At 39.6% G+C, this 20,824-nt stretch overlaps 2 protein-coding genes across 2 annotated transcripts; one reads left to right on the forward strand and one right to left on the reverse strand.

The window, feature by feature from the left end:
- Positions 1 to 585: 585 nt before the first annotated feature.
- On the reverse strand, positions 586 to 2,244 carry LOC149393281 (uncharacterized). Its single transcript, XM_089617966.1, has one exon. It carries the CDS (start codon positions 2,242 to 2,244, stop codon positions 586 to 588), a length of 1,659 nt encoding a protein of 552 aa, XP_089474092.1.
- Positions 2,245 to 9,828: 7,584 nt separating this feature from the next.
- On the forward strand, positions 9,829 to 19,128 carry LOC149393282 (ion channel POLLUX-like protein, putative (DUF1012)). The gene is made up of 25 exons (XM_089617150.1): positions 9,829 to 10,037; positions 10,144 to 10,302; positions 11,055 to 11,131; positions 11,401 to 11,528; positions 11,745 to 12,031; positions 12,524 to 12,595; positions 12,931 to 13,021; positions 13,155 to 13,253; positions 13,335 to 13,489; positions 13,576 to 13,680; positions 13,982 to 14,068; positions 14,250 to 14,334; positions 14,421 to 14,568; positions 14,815 to 14,891; positions 14,979 to 15,059; positions 15,192 to 15,392; positions 15,489 to 15,602; positions 15,674 to 15,766; positions 15,879 to 16,005; positions 16,101 to 16,177; positions 17,920 to 17,967; positions 18,080 to 18,149; positions 18,251 to 18,324; positions 18,532 to 18,642; positions 18,727 to 19,128. The coding sequence occupies exons 2-25, from the start codon at positions 10,199 to 10,201 to the stop codon at positions 18,826 to 18,828; spliced, it is 2,613 nt and encodes an 870-aa protein (XP_089473276.1). The 5' UTR covers positions 9,829 to 10,037; positions 10,144 to 10,198; the 3' UTR covers positions 18,829 to 19,128.
- Positions 19,129 to 20,824: the final 1,696 nt, after the last annotated feature.

Genomic DNA, 20,824 nt, shown 5'->3' on the forward strand with positions numbered 1-20,824 from the left:
ACCATAACCTCTAAGAAAATAAAAACCACCAAGTAATGAAAATTAAAAGCTAGAGGTTACAAAACAAGTAAAAAAAAAAAAACATCCAAATTTGTTGATGAGTGCATTGGCCTTTCTTCACATTGATGCTTGAGATGTCCTCCTCATTCTCTCCGGGTTGAGACGGATTCGCCCTCAAATCAAATTCTCTTTTCCTTTATTTTTTTTATTATTATTATTAGCTCACTTTCTTGGCACATTTGTTGTTGTTCTTTGAAAATTTCTTTTGGAGAAAGTGGTGACAAAGTGATGTCGCGGTGGTTGTGGCGGAAAGTGTACTTGTTGGTGAAGCCGTTGTGAGATACCTTCCGGTCGAATTGCCATGGCCGTCCGAGTAGTAAATGTCCGGCCTTCATTGGAACCACGTCGCAAAGAACCTTGTCTTCATATATTCCGATTTTAAATGGAACGACAACTTGTTGAACAACTTTCACACCTCCATTATCGTTGAGCCAATGGAACTTGTATGGTCGTGGGTGGTTGGTCATCGATAAATCAAGCTTGTCGACCAAGGTAGTACTAGCCACATTGGTACAACTACCACCATCAATGATGTCGCTCACTTTCTTGGCACATTTGTTGTTGGTCTTTGAATATTTCTTTTGGAGAAAGTGGTGACAAAGTGATGTCGCGGTGGTTGTGGCGGAAAGTGTACTTGTTGGTGAAACCGTTGTGAGATACCTTCCGGTCGAATTGCAATGGCCGTCCGAGTAGTAAATGTCCGGCCTTCATTGGAACCACGTCGCAAAGAACCTTGTCTTCATATATTCCGATTTTAAATGGAACGAAAACTTGTTGAACAACTTTCACACCTTCATTATCGTTGAGCCAATGGAACTTGTATGGTCGTGGGTGGTTGGTCATCGATAAATCAAGCTTGTCGACCAAGGTAGTACTAGCCACGTTGGTACAACTACCACCATCAATGATCAAACTACATACCTTGTCCTTGATGAAGTACCATGTTTGGAAGATTGTTTTTCGTTGAGCGTCGTCATCTTCCTTAGCGAGCATACTTAAGGACCGACCATTCACAAGTGTGAGACTTTTTGGGATGTCATTGGCCGGATCTTCTTCGTTCTCTTCTTGTTCTTCCGTTGACTCTTCATCGGTGGCGTACTCTCCATTTTCCGTCAAGATCATGGTGCGCTTGTTTGGACATTGGCTAGCGATGTGCCCTCGACCTTGGCATTTGAAGCACCTTATGTCACTATTTCTTGACATGTTGATGCCGGTCTTGTCTTGAACATCGTGAGTGAGTGGCGTGGGCGATGGTGGAACTACTATTTTGGAGGAGCTTGATCCTTTATCTTCTTGATGTTGGTAGAGCGTCTTCCAAGGAGTCTTTTCGACGGTCTTGAAGGATCGATTGCTTCCTCCTCTTAATTGTTTCTCTATGATATTTGCCATGTGGACCATTTCTTCAAGCTCTACGTAGTGCTGGAGCTCTACTTCATTGGCGATGTCGATATTGAGCCCGGCTAGAAATCGAGCTATTGTTTGTTCTCGGTCCTCATCGATGTCGGCGCGGCTCATCAACATTTCCACCTCTTGGTAGTATTCTTCCACACTTCGGCTTCCTTGGTTGAGTTGTTGAAGTTTGGTATAAATTCCTCGATGGTAATGGCTTGGCACAAATCTTTTTCTCATGATTGTCTTCATTTGCTCCCACGTGTCGATGGCGGGTTCGCGATTTTTTCTTCTATTTAATACTATTTGATCCCAGCAAACCAAAGCATAGTCATAAAACTCAAGGGACGCGAGTTTGACTTTGCTTGCCTCGAAACAACGTCGATCGCCAAAAATCATATCGACTTTTCTCTCCCAATCAAGATAGGCTTCGGGATCATTTTTCCCATAGAAGGGAGGAACCTTCATTCGGACGTTGGCTAGTTCATCTGGATTGTGATTTCGATATCGGCTGTAACTTCTTTCACACCCCCGTTCATCATCTTGGACGCCATTTTGGTGTGGCGATTGTATTCGCCGATGTCTTCGATGTTGATAGTCTTGTCGATGGAGTCGGTATTCACCTTGGTCATCGTTCTCGGACTCGTCGGGATATTGACGGAGTGCATACCTTGGCTGTCTTCTCGCGGCCGGTGGGTTAGGACTTCGTGGTGGTGGAAGTTGCGGTGGTGGAACTTGTGGTGGTGCGGGAGGTCGTAGTATGGCTTCTTCGAGGATGGTGAATCTCCTATTCATATCTTCAATCAAACTTTGGAGCAAATCAAATTCCTCGGCATGTCGTTGTTTCTATCGTAAGACATTTTTTTCTCTATTTTTTTTTTGTTTTTGTTTTTTTTTCTCTTTTTTTTGTTCTTTTTTCTTTCTCTTTTTTTTTCTATTTTTTAATTGCTTGATACAAACGAAGAAGAAAGAAGAAAAGAAAGGTACAAACTAAAATAAAAATAAGTAAAAATAGAACCAAAATTAAACCTTGATAGAACTAAGCTCTGATACCACTTGATGTGAACTCGTCGGAGAGATTCGTCGGAGTTCAATTTGAGCGGACCGTCTATCGGAAGGTTTGGATATAGACGAAGCTTTCGTGCTCGAAACCTTCGAATTAGGATGGATCGAATGATGCCACGATGGGTTGCGGAATTCCCGTCGATAAATCGGACGAACGCCACAAGAATTTTGAGCACAAATTCTTGATAAGTTCTAGACTAAGAGAATCCTCACTAAACACACAAACACATTTTTTCATATATCTTCCAAGATGCCCATACTAGAGCTTACACACCCATATATATAGTCTAGATAATAACCTCTCGACACAAACCTTACATATTCTAATTCAATGGTTATAAAACCAAATGAATGAAAAAAAACATAACCACAAAAATAAATAACCATAACATCTAAGAAAATAAAAACCACCAAGTAATGAAAATTAAAAGCTAGAGGTTACAAAACAAGTAAAAAAAAAACCATCCAAATTTGTTGATGAGTGCATTGGCCTTTCTTCACATTGATGCTTGAGATGTCCTCATCACATCGGTTGCTTGACATATTGCTTGCTCTCATTAAATAACGTGGATCTAGATCTTGTATAAATAACTATGTTTTAATTAGCTCTTGTTAGCATAATTTCATTGCTTCAGTTGCATCATGGTTGTTTTCTGGTGTCATTTAATCGAGTTAATCACCAATATATATATATATATATATATATATATATATATATATATTGCTAAATATCTCCCTTAAAATTTGGTGGTAGTTATATTCCATAATCTATTATGGATCTGTTATAGTTGTTACCAAAATAAATGCAAACACTCATTGCGTCCATGGCTCTAAGCTCCAGGATTGAGCCGAGAGGAAGAGAGAGCACAGCTCCAAGCCCGAGGAACACAGCGGCGCGCCGAGTGAGGAGTTTTCCCAGAGCCCAGGGCAAGAACCGGTGAAGGGCCCGCCCACCGAGGAGTTTGTTTCAGAGCCGTTGAGGGATGAGACCTCTCCCCTCTTTCGACAAAGAAACCCCTGTACTTCTCCGGTTTTGAGGGGAACTCGCCCAAAAACGCAAAACTCCAAGAGAGTGGGTAGCGTGGAGCAGAGAAATTGCTCAGGAGGAAGAGAATGGAGAAAGGGAAAAGGCGTGGGGCGCGAGGAGGCTTTTAGGGGTTCTGAGAAGGAGTGGATCCCTTCTTTCAAAGGGAAAATGGAGCCCAGTCGTTCTCAGGGAGTCTCCCTCCTAGGTCTTCGAGCTTTCCCCTCCACGCCTCGACGGATTCTTCGGTAAGTCCATCTATCATCTCTCATTCTACTTCTCTTCAGTCTGATATAGGACATAGAGACTTTCCAGCTTCACTAGCCCTAGGGGATAGAGACTCTCTTTCCGACTCTCGAGATTTAGGGGATAGAGACTTACTTTCTGCCACACATGACCTAGGGAGAAGAGACCTATTTTCTGTTACTCGTACTTTGGAAGTTTCTAGTCCACTAGATTCGACCTTAGTAGTTTCTGATGAGAGAGCGGCGCCCCTCGAGAGTGAGGGCCGCCGAACGCGATGATAGGCGTTATATGGAACGTCTAGGAGTTGGGTAACCCCGGGACGAGGTCAGCCCTCCTTACTCACGTTCGTGATCATAGTCCCGATTTTATTTTTCTTTCGGAGACTAGACTACGGCGAGAGGGGGCTGAAAGGGTGAGAGTGTTGTTGGGTTTTGATGGCTGTATGACGGTGGACTGTCTTGGTAGGGGTGAAGGCTTGATGTTACTTTGGAAAGAGCCTGTGAGATTCTTACTCGGGACGTTTTCGAGATATCACATTGAGGGAGATTTGGTTAGCGAGTTAGGTGAGAGTTGGAGATTTGTGGGGATCTACGGGGACCCTGTGAGCGCCCAGAGGAAGCATTCTTGGGAGTTCCTTCGTCGCCTCCGGAGCTCTTTCACGGGTCCTTGGTTAGTTGGGGGCGACATGAACAAAGTTACCTCCAACTCTGAGATTAGAGGAGGTAGAGACAGAGGTCCCGACCAGTTATCATCTTTCAGAGAGATGATTTTGGATTGCGACATCCATGACTTAGGCTTCGAGGGAGACCCTTTCACCTGGCGCAGAGGAGGTATAGAGGAGCGTCTGGATAGATGCCTTGCGAGTCACGAGTGGAGCGATCTCTTCCCTTCAACCACTATTCGACACTTGAGTTTCTGGAGTTCGGACCATAGACCTCTTCTTCTGCTTACTGCGGGTTTCAGAGATCGCCGAAGGAGTAGAAGGCCGAGGCGTTTCTTCTTTGAGGAGTCTTGGATAGGTGAGCCAGAGTGTGACGAGCGGATCCGTAAAGCATGGGGGACGGGCCAGAGTGGTGATCAAAATCCAAGCTTAGCTGATGCTATCAGTCAGTGCAGACAGAGCCTCTCCCGCTGGGGCGGAGCGAGGAACAGAGAGATCAGAGACAGGATAGTGAAGCAGAAGAAGATCGTTGAGCTTGTGGGATGATCGGGCCCGGATTTCTGTATAGAGCTCTTCAGACGGGAGGAGAGACAACTTGACGCCTTAGTTGAGAGGGAGGAGCAGTACTGGAGACAGAGGAGCAGAGTGTCCTGGATGCGGTGCGGGGATAAGAATACGAAACTTTTTCACCGCAAGGCTTCTGCTAGGAGAAAGAGGAACACCATTAGAGGATTAGAGGACGAACACGGGGATTGGCACAGCGGAGACACTGCGATAGAGAGGATCGTCTCTGGTTACTTTGGTGACATTTTCTCTTCAGCGAGGCCCTCTTCGCAGAGTATTGAGTTAGTTTCTGCGTGCGTACAGCCTAAGATCTCGGAGGCGTTGAACGCCGAGTTGGAGCGCCCTTTTGAGCCAGGGGAGGTGAAAAAGGCGCTTTTTCGATGGATGCGATCAAGGCCCCGGGAAGTGACGGCTTTCCCGCGATTTTCTACCAGAGATATTGGGATGTAGTTGGCGAGTCAGTCTTGAAGACCTGTCTTGGGATTCTTAATGACGGGAATGAGGTGGCCACCATTAATGATACTGTGGTCACCCTCATCCCAAAGTAGAAGACCCGAGACGAGTCAGCGACTTCAGACCGATTAGCCTGTGCAATGTGATCTATAAGATAGTGGCCAAGTGCTTGGTCAACCGTCTTAAGATCACTATGCACGATGCTATTTCTGAGTCCCAGAGCGCTTTTATTGGAGGTAGACTGATCTTCGATAATGTCATGGTTGGTTTCGAGGCTCTCCATACGATGAAGCGGAAACGCTTCGGAAACGGAAAGTGTGTGTCTCTCAAGCTTGACATGGCGAAGGCATTCGACAGGGTCGAGTGGTCCTACCTGGAGTCAATGATGTTGAGACTGGGTTACAGCACGCAGTGGGTGCACCTTATCATGAGATGCGTTACCTCAGTCAGTTTTGCCTTCAACATCAACGGCTCCACCCGAGGCAGTGTGACTCATTTCAGAGACCTCCGCCAGGGGGACCCTCTCTCTCCATTTTTATTCCTCTTCTGCTCTGAGGGTCTCTCGAGCCTCTTCCGAGCGAGCGAGGATGCTGGAGCGATTTCAGAGTCTGATTTCGGGATCTTCACGTGTCTCACCTTCTTTTCGCGGATGATAGCCTGGTTTTCTGTCGAGCGATACCGGACGAGTGCGAGAGGGTTACAGACATTTTATAGACTTATTCAGAGGCCTCAGGCCAGGTGGTAAACTTTCAAAAGTCCGATGTCTATTTCGGTACGGAGGTCAACGATGAGGAGGGTGAGGTTTTGGCTCAGATCCTAGGTGTTAGGAAGACGAAGTGCCATAAGCGATACATGGGTCTTCCATCGTTCACGGGTCGGAGGACGACGGAGCTTTTTGGGTTTGTGAGAAACCGTGTTTGGGATAAGATTAAGAGTTGGAACGGTCTCTCCCTCTCGCAGGCTGGCAGCGAGGTTCTCATTAAGTCTGTCCTTCAGTCGATCCCCAGCTACGTGGCCTCTTGCCACAAGATCCCGCGGCGTTTGATTAGGGACATCCATTCGGCGATTGCCAGATTCTGGTGGGGGGTGGAACGGTGACGAGGAAGATCACTGATGCAAGTGGGAGGACCTCATGCGACACAAGTCAGAGGGATTGATGGGCTTCAGAGATCTGGAGAAGTCCAACCAGGCCCTTCTGGCTAAGAGTGTCTGGAGGCTTCTCATGAGACCGGATAGTCTGGTTGGCCGAGTCTATAAACTAAGCTACTTCCCTGACAGAGATATTATGACGGCTCATCCAGGCTCGTGTAGTTCATCCATGTGGCGCAATCTTCTTTGGGACGTGAGATCATTCAGTTCGGTACGAGATGGCGGATCGGGGATGGGGAGTCTGTGTTAGTCATGGGCGACAGTTGGGTTCCTAGGGACAGACCTGCCACCTGGATTGATCCCCCTTGGATTCCCCCCGACATGCGGGTAACAGAGCTTATGAGACCCGACGATAGTTGGGACGTCGATCTTATTTCAGCTATGTTCGGGGTGGAGGACGTTGCGGCGATCTTGAGCATCCCGTGTGGTGGTGAGGGTATTCCTGACGTGCGTCGCTGGCATTTCACTGAGGACGGAGAGTACTCGGTCAAGAGCGGTTATCGTGTTGCGATGGAGAGAGCCAGTACACCGATCGCCAGCTCTTCAGATCCGACGGTGATGGAGAGGTGGTGGACGAAGTTCTGGTAGCTGAGAGTTCCTCCTAAGGTGAAACTCTTCTGTTGGTGAGTCTGTTTAGGCCAGATTCCGGCCAGAGCAGTCTCAGCCAAGAAGAGGATCACCTCCGATGACAGCTGCCCTATCTGTCAGGAGGCGAGAGAGACAGTTTTCCACGCGATTTGGGATTGCAGGTGGAGCAAAAGAGTCTGGAAGGAGGTGGGCTTCGTCCACATTCTTCCGCCTTTCAGAGACGGCGATGTTTTCGACGCTATCCTCAGAGTGACGGAGGCCCTTGAGGTTCGTTTCTATGAGCTTTTCATTACTATTATTTGGGAACTTTGAAACCACATGAACAATGTCTTAGCCGGGAGATCAGCATGGAGCCAGCCACAGCTAGTCCAGTGGACGGTGAGCTTCCTCGAGGAGTACAGAGCAGCTACGGTTGGGGAGACTCCGATGAGCACGAGGGTGACTAAGACCCCCAGATGGACCCCCCCAAGGGACGGGACCCTCTCGATTAACGTCGACGCGGCACTAGCTCGCGACCGTGGAGGCTTCGGTGTCGGTTGTATAGTTCGAAACCACACCGGAGAGGTGATCGCATCGCAGACGCTTTTCCTGGCTAGAGGGTTCTCCCCCCAGCTTGCGGAAGTGTATGATGTCCTTCATGGCATAGAGCTAGTTCGCAGCGTCGGTGGCAGGAGAGCGGAGATCCAGTCTGACTGCTTGGGGGTGGTGAGGATGATCGATGAGGGCGTGACGCCTGCGACAGAGCTTGGGACATCTTCAGAGAGGTGAGGGAGCTCGAGGGTTTTTGCATTATGCATATCTCTCGTCTTTGTAATGTTGCAGCGCATAATCTAGCGCGCTACGCGGTTAACCATCACTCGTCCTCGACCTGGCTGGGTTCAGTCCCGCCTTGTTCGGAAGAGGCCATTAGAGCCGATGATCGTGAGTTGAGGTCCCGCACGGCCTCCTAGGACCCTTGTTGTTTGAGTTTATTTCTGTTTCGTTATCGATGGTTTCTGTTTCTTTCTTATCTTTGTAACCACGGTTTTCCTCAGCCATACGTGAGGGCTTTTATGATAAAAAATGTACTTCTTGCTCCTCTTTTAGACATAGAAGTCGTCAGCGCCTTGTCGTGTTTTGGTCAAACCTTTACGAGCCGCGATAAGTGTCTTTGTTGGAGTCGATGAAGGTTCCGTAGCCCTCCATTCTTCCAAATTTGAACCCGCCCTCGTAAGTCGGTCTCACTCGGCTAATCCGAGCCTCGAGCCTTAAAGGGCGAAGCTCGTTTTGTCCTGGTGAGCCACCCCGGAGAGCAGCCACATGTCGTGCACGGATCTACACAACTCCAGGCGGCACGAAAACAACGAGCATCGAGGCCCATGCGAAGTTGCTCGAAGGGCGTCGCACGATCGGATGTGGGATCTAAGGGTAGTAGAGCTCTTCGTCAGCCCAGTAGAGGCGCGGAAGCACCATTCATCTTGTAAATTTATGTTAAATTTTGTAAATTAATGCTGACGTGTTCCATGTTATATAGTTAATTTCTGTATGTTGATGCGTTTCCATATTTTTCAGTTAATTTCTGTAAATTTTCGTCAATTTTTGTTAATAATAGTTAATTACTGTTAATATGTAATCGTGTTCATCTTCAACTATTAGTTTTTATGGATTTTTTTTTAGTTAATTCATTTTCTAGGTCTTTTTATGTGGTCTTTTTTTTCATAAATAAAAATTGGGTTGCAAGGAAGTTGTTACATATTTTTCGGGGATTTTTTTTTTAATTTCTGATAATTAATAATCTAAAATAGACGTTTTTTTTATGTATGTCAAATTCTGAACTTTTAAATGCAAAAAATTTTGTCACATCAGTAAATGGCTATTTGTGGAAAACGTATAAAACGGTGGCTGAATTAAAATTTAACGTTTTAATTCGGCTAATTCGTTAGAGTGTCATTAATTTAAAAGAAATTAAATATAATATATTATATAGTAAAATAATAAAAACAATAATGTCATTTATGTAAAAAAAAAAACTAGTGGAAAAATAAAACAAAAAACAAACAAACCAAGATATACTCCTATGCTTATAAAATGGATTAACTTATAAAGTCATAAAGGTGGTTTTGAACACAGTCGCCTACATAATTATCCTATCCCTATGCTATACCGAAAAGTATTTTATATATAAGTAACAAAGGGAAGGCTCCAATTTTCGATAAAAGAAACAAAAAAAAAAACCAAAGGAAGGCTCTAAAAGAAAAAGTTACAAAGGGAAAATAAAATATTAACTAAAAGAAAAAAAGAGAAATTGACGAAATAATATCACTGATTCGTCATTTTTCAAAGATCAATCAAAACTCAAATATTTATACGGTTAGTATTAAATCAATCACGAACTGAACTGATTTTGTGAGACATTGGTCACGAACTGAACTGATTTTGTGAGACATTGGTCACGAACTGATTATACTTCATGATTGATTTGATACTAAATATATCAATATTTGAGTTGTGGTTGATTTTGTTAGTCGAGAAACAAATTGTATTGTATTATTGATGTCAATTTGAAAAGAAAAAAAAAAAGAAAAAGAAAAGTAGGTGATAGTATATATGATCATCAAGCATATGTAGTGATGCAAAAAAAAAAAATAATAATAATAATAAATAAATAAAAAATAAAAAAATCAAGCATATGTGTCGTCTTGTTTGATATTTATTTAAATATATCTCTGACGATGTCGATGGCCATTATTAATTAATTGTGCTCTCACATTTCTGTTTTTCGTTTGAGCAAAAGCTCAGACAGTTGGTGTGCTTCACTGCAGCGATAGCTCGGAGAACCAGCACACAACGCACACAGAGGTACGAGAAATTGCACTTCGCTTCTCTTTTTCCTTTCGGTGATTCTCTCTGTGTGTAAATGTGTGTGTGTATGTATGTATATTCGTTTCGCTGTGTTTTGCTACAGAATTCGCGTTGTATTGCTGAGTAGGCACAGTTTCTGAGAGCTTGAGAGGGGACCGATGTTTTCTTCTCAGTTGCAGAGCTTTCATCCATTGATTTTGTGTCCTTCGCGATTTCGTAGACATAATCAGTTGTCTTCGTCTCCTTCGAACCGAGAAGAAAGGTAATTCGTGTATGTATATATTGCATTAAGACTCGATTGTAGCTTTTTTCCTGAGTTTTTGTTTTTTATACATAAAGAAGAAAGGAAGATTCGTTGTATTAGTTTGGGCTGAGATAAAAAAAAAAAAAAAAAAAAAAAAAAACCCCCTTCAATTTTCATAAACAAATGATGTGGCCATGGAAATCATTGGAAACGAAACCAATTATTTGACGGTTTGGGTGATTAGAAATGTCTATACAGATAGTTTGTTGTTGTGATGTAGAATTCAGATATTTTGGGTATAGATTCTGCTGTACTATACATGCTAATAAATGTAAATAAGAAAGAAAGGTAATGACCGTTTGAAGTTTGGAAATTTAGCTTGTTTGGTTTCATGTTTTTTTTATTTTCTGTTCCTTTTTCTGTTTTTGAGCTGTTTTTTTCAGTCTGATGGCATGTTTACAGTACTTCAAGTGAATTGGCTTTTTAAACATTAGTTTCTTGGAATAGAAGTAAAGTTTGGGTAAGTACAGTTATCTAAAATGAAGCGCCAGTTTTCTTTTGAAATAGTGATGATAAATGATTATCAATGAAAAGCTATAGCATCAAAGTTGACTCGAACTTAGACAGGAAATCCAGGATTATGGTTCTGATTGTTATCAATGTGTGTATCGTCTTTTTCCCCGAAAGAAAAACCGGCGAACACGCGCTCTCAAATTTCTCTGGAAGCTAGAGATTTGTAGCCTTGACTTCTGCCTGTTACGTTCTTTCAGGTATTCTAGACAAAGTAAATTTCAATGGAATATGGGTTCAAGTTTTCAAGTTCGTACGTTTGTGGTACGAAATGCAGGTAATTTTCAATCTGAACCCTTAGAGAAACTTCTCACCTAAAGCCTACTCTTACCAATGCTAATGGCTATTTCTTGTTTGTATTGTACGTTTGGGTTCTCAAGTAATGCTGTGTATGTTGTAACCTTTTTGTGGCCAATGTGGGACAAAGTTTCATACTCACATTGCTCTTTCAATGAACTGGTGTCTAATGCAGTCTCGTTTGACGCTCGCACTTTGTATCCTTCTTTTGAACAACTTTCAACATGTTCTCTGGCAATCGCTTAACAGGGAAACAAGAGGCTGGCTCTCGTGGAAAAAGGGGACTGGATTCCATTGCACCAATCGATTCTGCAGATAGTTCAATCCCCAAACTTTCTAACATGACCCGCAGCAATTTTCCTAAGAAGGGACTTAGTGTAAGAGACCCCAACATCTGGATTTGATAAAACGCATTGTTTCTGATTATTTGCCGCATTCTTAGGTCACCATTTGTGTACTAAATCCTGCAAGAAGCGTTTAACATATGTTTTTGGTCATGAACTGGAAATAGTTTTTTTTTTTTTTTGGGGGGGGGGGGGGGGGGGGGGGGGGGGGGGGGGTATAATGTGGTAACTTAATTGTGTTCTTTGCAGGACCAACAAGAGAAAATGGGGCTTGTATTTGCAGCCTTGTATTTCGTACTCAAACAAATGAAGTTAAATCCTTTTGATACATTTCTAAAGTTGGTTGTGGAGAAACTTCCCTACTTGGTTCAGACTTTTGGGGTAGCAAGCTCGCCTTTTGCTTGTGTTTCGAACCCCTTGAATAAGCCAGTGCCTCTTAAGTTGGACGTCTCTTTGCCTTCATTCCAAGATATAAGATGGAGCTTTGCACGGATGGTATATCTATTTAATGTGCAGGTTGAAAGGAATATTGGCACGTAAGTGAAGCTAACTTTTTCCTCATCCGACTCCCTTTTTCTGCCGAAAGTGCTTGTTGTTTGTTTTAAGTTACGCTCTTCGGTTGTTTGGTGCACAGTTTTTCCCCGGCTCTTTAATAATTTTTCAATTTCATGATCAATAATTTTGGATATCTCTTACAAAGCAGAATTTGACCCCAATGGAATACTCTTAAACTAGAATGTTTACTATTCACGGAACATCATAGGAAAACTGTAAGCATAGTATACTCTGATTCATGGGTTTCGCCGATGCTTTTCGTCTAAGATAGGCTCAAAATTTATTCTGTAATCTCTACCCTTCAATACCTGAAAACTCCTATACTTGATGCAAAAATAGGGAAAGTGTATTTTCTTATTCTTTTTTTTAGCATGTCAGTTCGGTTGTCTATTTGGTACTTCAAGAAGCATGTGTGAAGCTAAATCTTAGACTGCGTTTTCAACGGGTTAAATTGTTATGTGGGATTTTTGTAGGTTCTTTGTAGTGCTCCTTGGAGCGTGCTTCTCATTTGTTATGATTGGTGGCTTTCTGTTCTTCCAGTTCAGGTGACGTACAATGACCTATTCCTTACTAGTACATACATTCCAAGGGATGTGTGATTCATTTTTATCTGGTACTTCTCATTATTCGCCTTAAATTTCTGGTTTGAAAATTCTAACAGTAATTTTTTTGAAAAATAACATAATGCACAGTAAGTTGCTTGGTTACGAAAGAGTTGCTCTGTAAGTAAGATCACGCTTTGGTCTGGGCTCTTTGGGTCTAACCAGTACACTTACTGTGCAATTCAGCATTCTAACCTTTGTCAGGCACATTTTATTTACCATTGGTATATACATTAATTTGTTCTAAAATATTATCAACCTTTTTTCGTCTGAAATAGGAAATATAATGGTGGTGCACAATCATTATCTTTAGAGGACTGCTTTTGGGAGGCTTGGGCATGCCTAATTTCATCCTCTACGCATTTAAGAGTAAGATTCTCGTTACGATCATGTTATTGAAAGCTAATTATACCTTTGGTAATTTCTCAATGTTCTTATTAAAAGCATAAATGGGTTTATTTTGCATGCATTGGTCTTAAGAATGTTACTGTGGACATTACAGCAAAAGACACGAATTGAACGTGTGATTGGTTTTGTTCTTGCTATATGGGGCATACTCTTTTACTCTCGTCTGTTGAGCACAATGACAGAACAGTTCAGGGTAAGGCCGTTCTTCTAAAAAAATTATAAATTAGAATTAGAATCAGTGGTACAAGTCATGTGACTGAATGCACTTGGATAGAGCAACATGCAAAGAATTAGAGAGGGGGCACAAATGCAAGTTCTGGAGAGTGATCATATTATCGTTTGTGGAGTCAACAATCACCTTCCCTTCATATTGAAGCAGCTCAACAAGTATCATGAGTTTTCTGTCCGCTTAGGTACTGCTACAGCTAGGTAATCCATTCCTGTACATGTGATGTATCTTTTTGTGCTAATTACTTTCTACTAGGACTCATTTTTTATGTTTTTTTTTTTCATAGGAAGCAGAGGATTCTTCTCATGTCTGATCTTCCCAGAAAGCAGATAGACAAACTAGCTGACTCTATTGCTAAAGACCTAATTCATATCGATGTCCTTTCAAAGAGGTATGAACTGTAGGTAATCACCTATCTGCTTACTCAATAATAATTTGCAGACAATACTCCAGTTAGAGTTTCTCTCTAAGTTAACTTTTTCTGGTTGAAAATGACTCTTTTTGGTCATGATCCCAATGGATCCAATTTAGAAAGTAAAGAAAACAAGGACTTCTTTTAGCATGATTAAAGAATGGCCATGGAAGCTAGAACATGGAGAACTTTTAATGTATGAATTTGTTTATTTCTCACAAGTCATAATCGACTTTTGGCATTTCTTCCATTCTGATATTTTGAATTTCTTATCCTACAGTTGTAGTCTTAGCATGACCAAGTCATTTGAAAGAGCAGCCGCCAATAAGGCACGTGCTGTAATTATACTGCAAACAAAAGGAGATCGGTAAGAACTTGATCCCTTGAAAAACCTTCCATCATAGAATCTCCTATATTTGTTACCTGTTGCAAACAAAATGTATTTATCTGCTAGCCTGGCTCTTCATAAACACAAATGGTGGAAACAATCAGAAACATTACCGAACTATGCTCTGTCAAAGTATGATTTGTGATCCTTATCTGATTAGGTTTGAAATTGAGACGGATGCATTTTTGTCTGTGTTAGCTCTTCAACCTATCCCAGAGATGGATTCTGTTCCTACTATTGTTGAGGTACGTGACTTTCTGACATTCTTCTATAAGAAACAAGGCACTAATTTATAATTTTCAGAACTCAAAATTCCACTTTTGAAATGCAGGTTTCAAGTTCAAGTACATGTGATCTCCTAAAGTCAATTGCTGGATTGAAAGTCGAGCCAGTTGAAAATGTTGCGTCAAAGCTGTTTGTTCAATGCTCCCGTCAAAAGGGACTCGTAAAGATCTACAGACACTTGCTTAACTTTCGAAGTATTGCACAATCCTCACTTGATTACGAATTTTGTGATGGATATAGTCCTCGTGAATTTACTGCATCAGCTCAGTAAATGCTCTATATAGTTCATAGGAAATGAACAAATGTTAGTTAAACCATAAATTAATTGGACCATATTAATTGAATTTATATATTCAGCAGTTGGAAAAATATTATCTACCCCGACTGGATTTTCATCCTCTGAAACACTTGTATTAATTAATAATTCTCATTCATTGCAGAAAACGTATTTAATCTACGTAATTTCCCTAGTTTAGCAGGGCTGAGATATGGACAGTTACGACATGGTCTACAAGAGGTAGCTTGGACTCTCACTACTTTCTTTGCCGGTACATTGGCTTGATTTAGTTTGATTTTTCATATCATCTGTTTGATACTGCTCCAGGCTATTGTATGTGGGCTCCATCGAGATGGAAATATATTTTTCCACCCAAATGATGATGAAATCTTGAAGGAAACGGACAAAGTATGTTGATTTATGGCGTATTTCGATTTAATTCAAACTAGGAAATTCTAGTTTTGAAATTCCAGGGTTTGTAGCTTAAAACATAATATATTTTCAGTTGAATTTATTCTCGGCGTCGACTCTGTCATGCAGATATTATTCATTGCACGAGTTGACGGGACTAAAAAACCGCTGCTAGTTTCGAAAGATTTTGTTCAAGATACTAGTTATACCATTCAGGAAACAGAAGTCGAAGAAATAAATGGTGAAAATCGGGCCCAAAAGCATGTTTCAGAACTAATAAAGACGCGGCTTGACAATACAGTGAGGCGTTTTTCGAAATCAGGTTCCAAGGTAATGCTCATGTGTGCTTTCCGTAATCATACTTGCTTGCAATATATGGCTTCCAGTGGATTTTTTTATTTTATTTTATGTCTCGTGTGAATTTAGGCTTCAGATTGGAGTACAGGGCCGAAAGAGTTTATACTACTGCTTGGTTGGCGCCCCGACGTTGTGCAAATGATTGAGGAATATGATAATTATCTTGGACCCGGAAGCGTATTGGTATATAATTATTTACCAAACTAATTTGGTTAATGATTAGTTTCCTAAGAGTACAGTTCTGATCTATGCAGGAGATTTTGGCCCTTACACCTATAGATGAAAGGAACGAAGATAGAAAACTTGTTGGTCAAGGGAAAGCAAAAAATATTCAGGTTTCTCACAGGGTAATGTTTTTGTCACTCATCTCACAATGCCTCTTAAATTTTGTTTCACTGGCCATTGTATAAGCTTCAAAATGTTGTTTGCTGTCCTAACTCTCTCTTATTTTCTCTGCAGATAGGAAACCCCATGAATTATGAAATCCTCCAGAAAACCATAATGAATATTCAAAATACTTTGAAGAGCGCAGAAAATATTCCCTTGTCCATCATTGTAGTGTCTGATAGAGATTGGCTACATGGAGGTTGCAGCGCTCGATTCCCTTTCCTTCAAACTTGTTTTTCTGATGCTAATTTAACTTGAAGTAGTTTTTTATTTTTTATTTTTTATTTCCCTTAGATCCTTCAAAGGCTGACAAACAGGCTGCGTTTTCTCTTCTTCTTGCTGAGAACATCTGCAGTAAGCTTGGAGTGAAGGTAAGCATCACAGCATTGACCTAATAAAAATAAATTTGGCTTATTTTTATTTTATTAGTGCATGTTTAGATTTCTATTGATTTTAGATGCATACGAGTTTTATCTACCCGCCGCATTATGATTAATCATATTTTAAAATGTTAAAAGTTAACAAAGATAATAATGTTTATTCTATACATATATATATAAAAAATAATAAAAACTACTATATGTAATTAAATCTTTGTTAATACATCATACATACATAGATATATACAGAGATCCATATGCATATATATATATATTTGCGATGTTTGTTTTAGAAATCATAATTTTATCCTTCTAAATTGTATTTTAATTATTAAGAAGCCAATTTAATTTATGCAGAATATTTTACTTTTAAATTTTAAAAAGTTTGTAGTTGATGTTCTCTTATTATATGGAATCACTTGCACCTGGAGTCTTGATTAAGAGAGTTGACGTATTTAAGAACACTACATCTTATTTATTAGTTTATTAGGACTGTCAGCTAAATAATGACGCAACTTCTTTTTTTTTTTTTGGCAACCGAGATAAATCAAATAGCTAGAAGAGAAGTTATTATTACCTTACAAAAAAAAAAAAAGAAGTTATTATAAAAAGTTGCGCGGAAGTCATTATGACTATGAGAGAGAGAGAGAGAAAGTAGTAGTGGCTGATTCCCTAGAAATTTGTGAGTGGGACATCTGAAACATTGCTTGATTCCCGGTAAAAGTAGTGGCTGATGCCCAATCAAGTGCATCCAATAAATAATCATTAATGGGACTGGGACCCATAATCTGATGCACATGAATGCTTTAAAAATAATCTTAATACTGGTATGTGCATATAACTTCGTTAAATAGACAAATCAAAATTTGCATCATATAAAAAATAGTTCAGAAAGAATTCGTTTATATTCAAATTTGTAGTTGCCCTTACTTTTTTTTTTTTTTTTTTTTTTTGGTGAGAAATGTAGTTGCCCTTATAGAAACAGTTCGTATAAGAATTTTTTTTTTTATATCTATTTTCTTTTTATTCTTTTACTTCCGGACTGCAATTATTACAATAATATTTTTTTTTCCTTTTGTCCTCTTTTTCTTCTGGACTAATAAGAAAGAAAAAAAAAAGACAGCATTTTCTTATTCTAGTATAATAATTTAAATACCTTTTAGTTCATAATCAATTAAGGCGCGGGTTTTTTTTTTATATGCGTGTATGACTCAAAGTATAAGACAAAAGAGTAAGATAAATATCTAATAGTTGATAAATATCTAGGTAATAGCCTGTAATAGTAATAATATATGTGTTACACTTCAGTTTACTACAAAAATATAAGAATAATATTTTGATAATACGTACGAGTGCAAAGAAGTATTGAAAAATAAAGAGATGAGTTTGAATATTTTAATTAAAAAACTGTACAACTAGTAGGGTCCACAGATACACGTTGATTGGCAAACGCATTACTGTAGAAACTACAGTGTTTTGCGCCTTCACTTTAGTATATAGTATATAATATAAGTATAACATGCAGAGGAATAATTAATATATTTTAATGGAGAAAATATATGGAGATAGATAAATATCTAGGTTTGAAAAAATTAATGTGAAGTGTTTTTGACATTTTTCTTTCTTATTAAAAAAAAAATCATTGTTCATTGATTTTAGTGATTTTGATAATACTGTGATTTCAGACAGGCCATATAAATAATCGAATCAGTAACAAAGGTTTTGGCTTTCAGGTTCAAAATCTGGTTGTAGAGATTGTCAACTCGCAACTGGGAAAACAAGTACTATCATAAAACCTTTTTTCTCTTTTTGAGTTTGTGTTGTGGTTTTTCTTTCCCTTCGATGTGTCTTCACATCTATAGTGCTAAATCGCAGTCATGTAATCTTTTACAGATTACAAGAATTAAACCTTCCCTGACTTACGTTGCCGCAGAAGAAGTAATGAGTCTTGTCACGGCTCAAGGTCGTAAATCAGTTCACTTCTTGCAATAAATAATCCCTTATTTCCTTTTTGTTGCTGCCGGAAGTAATATGGTGTTTAGTTTGTCTTTTCATGGATTTCAGTTGCTGAGAACAGCGAACTAAATGAGGTGTGGAAAGACATTCTAAATGCAGAAGGTGATGAAATATACGTGAAGGTGAAGATCTTTCTCTGTTTCCATATCACGAACAAAAATCCAATACCCTTTTGCTCGAATACCGACCAATTACCCAGAGGCGATTAAACTTTCGGGTCGATGCCAAATATTTAGTATTTGTAGACCATATATCATGTTCAGGTTTTTCTAATGATTTAGCTCAACCATTTATGTATACTAACCAGCATTATTTTACTTTATTGACAGGATATTGGGCTCTATATGAAAGAAGAAGAGACTCCATCGTTCTTCGAGCTCGCCGAACGAGCTCATCTACGACGCGAAGTCGCAATAGGCTATATTAAAAACGACAAGATGGTAATTAAAAGTTTCCCATTTAGATTCCCAGGTCTATATCATTGTCATGAATCACCTCATTTACAGATTTTGGTTGCATTGTAGGTTATGAATCCGATGCCAAAGTCCCAACCCCTCTCCCTTGAAATGACCGATTCGCTTATAGTGATTTCTGAGCTTGAAGGAGAACAACCAATCATCCTCTAGTATACATACATCATAGTCTCTTTTATTTTTCTTCTTTTTATTAATCGGTTTTGATCTAGAATAATGGAAGCCACGAGAAGCTTGAAGCGGAGGAAGTGTTGCCAATAATACTTGCAGGCAAGTCAGTTGATCTCTGAGGTAGACATTGTGATTCATGAATTGTTATAAAATTAGTTTAGGCTCATTTTTTCTTCCTTGGGTTTCTTCATATCAAGAATTATCCTCAAATGTCAATAACACCTCGAAGAATGTACTTTGAATCTGACCATATTTCTGTTATATGTTCATAATTCCGTGTGACGGTAGTGTTTGTTTCGTGCGACTCCATGCGGAGGTCGTTGTTGATGTGAGAAATCACACCAAAACAGTCACGACAACTTAAACAATTAGATGGGTCGATTTAGATTTAATATTGGGCCTCAAATCTCCGTTGCAAGACCAAATAGAAAGACTGGAAGAATTTTTATATATGGCAAAAATAAGAGAAAGCTGAATAGAAAATAAGCTCGGGGATGTTTATAATGATCTCTCAAAGTAAATACAATGATTCGTATCGGGATGTAAAGATTGTAAGATTGTAGAGTAAGAAAGAAGAATAAAGTAAACGTATCCGACAAAGGCCAAATTATCTTATATTTATAGTACTAGAGGTGAGATTGCGAGCTTCGGGTTATGGGTGACACATCGTATGTTAGTTAGAGTTCACTACTATCTTCCAGGACACCTATCGTTTAAAGACTCCTTCGTGTGGATAACGGTTATGGATTGTCCGGGCTGACCAGCCTTGTTCCTGCGAGTTTTTGGGGAGCGATTATTTCGAACTGATATTTGAATCTTCTATCGAGCTGGAGCTATCTTTGGACTTGTCATCACAAATTCATGGGCTTGGGCCCAACTTCCCAGTGTTGGGCCGAATCCCTCTTTTGTTATCTTGGGGACGAAGTCTAACATCAACAGTCACGTCACCATGAGGTAGAAAGAGAGGAGAAAGATGAATGATAAAAAGAGAGCTAAATTTGGAAACTATGGTTTTAACGGTGTTTTTTTAACGGTGTTTTGGTCTAAATACACATAATTTTATAATTGTTATTATTGCTGGCATAGAAGCTTAATTTGAGCAATTATCGCGCATAAAAAAATATTTTTTCATTAGAAGAAAATTTTACTTGATTATTTACTGACACACCAAACAACATGTAAGAAATGTGGTCTTCCCTTTTGTTTTTTAATATATTCAATCTTACAGTATAACTTACATCATTAGTTTTATTAGATACTTAAACATAAATTACAAGGAATAACATTCAAGTTTCAACAAGAAAATACTTTTTACGTTTATTTTGTGGGGTTTGAATTCTCGCCCTTCCCATGGTAGGTCAGTTTACAAGGAGAAGACCTTGTTATCCAAACTAAGTCATTGAAGGCAATCCTCTTTTATTTCTCATTCCGATTAGTATTTTTCTTTCTTTGGTACATAACAGTGTAATACATTGTACACCATGACCGCATGGATTGATGTGTCTCAAATTAGTTGAGGTTAATTATCCTAGAGAAATATTGTTGGAAGGTCATGACCTCTGAAGTTAAAATTCTAAACTTCATTGGTTAAGCTTTAAGCGGGAAAATTTGTTAAAAGGTTTCTACTATTCTTTACTAAGCAAAATAGCTTTTTTCATACTTACAAACGTTTAATTTTAAAATAAAAGAGGTAGAATTTCTTATTCAACAATCGATTAATTTTCAAATTACCTAACAACCTTTTTCGTCTGATTAAAATTCAACCGAACAAATCTATTGACCGGTTAACAAACCCATTTTTAGGGACCTATCATTCAAATATATCGAATCAAGCCTTCTTCATACTCCTTCATCTTGAGTTTGTTTTCTTCATTGTAATGAATGAATTCTCTAGCATAAGCTCTATTTGTGAGAGTTCAACTTTTGGTACACTATTCTTATTCATTACAATGAAGAAAGCAAACTTAACTGAGAGAGA

The sequence above is a fragment of the Urtica dioica genome, chromosome 6, assembly GCF_054948205.1.
Source record: "Urtica dioica subsp. dioica isolate 48M chromosome 6, U.dioica_male_clone48M_v1_H2, whole genome shotgun sequence".
Classification (NCBI taxonomy): domain Eukaryota; kingdom Viridiplantae; phylum Streptophyta; class Magnoliopsida; order Rosales; family Urticaceae; genus Urtica; species Urtica dioica.

Bases quoted from the DNA above. Each gene is read 5' to 3' on its own strand.
- LOC149393281 (XM_089617966.1), bottom strand. From the start codon at position 2,244: ATGAATAGGAGATTCACCATCCTCGAAGAAGCCATACTACGACCTCCC.
- LOC149393282 (XM_089617150.1), top strand. From the start codon at position 10,199: ATGTTTTCTTCTCAGTTGCAGAGCTTTCATCCATTGATTTTGTGTCCT. The intron at 13,022-13,154 runs GTAAGATTCTCG...TGGACATTACAG, and splicing joins CATCCTCTACGCATTTAAGA to CAAAAGACACGAATTGAACG. The intron at 16,006-16,100 runs GTTGCAGCGCTC...TATTTCCCTTAG, and splicing joins TAGAGATTGGCTACATGGAG to ATCCTTCAAAGGCTGACAAA.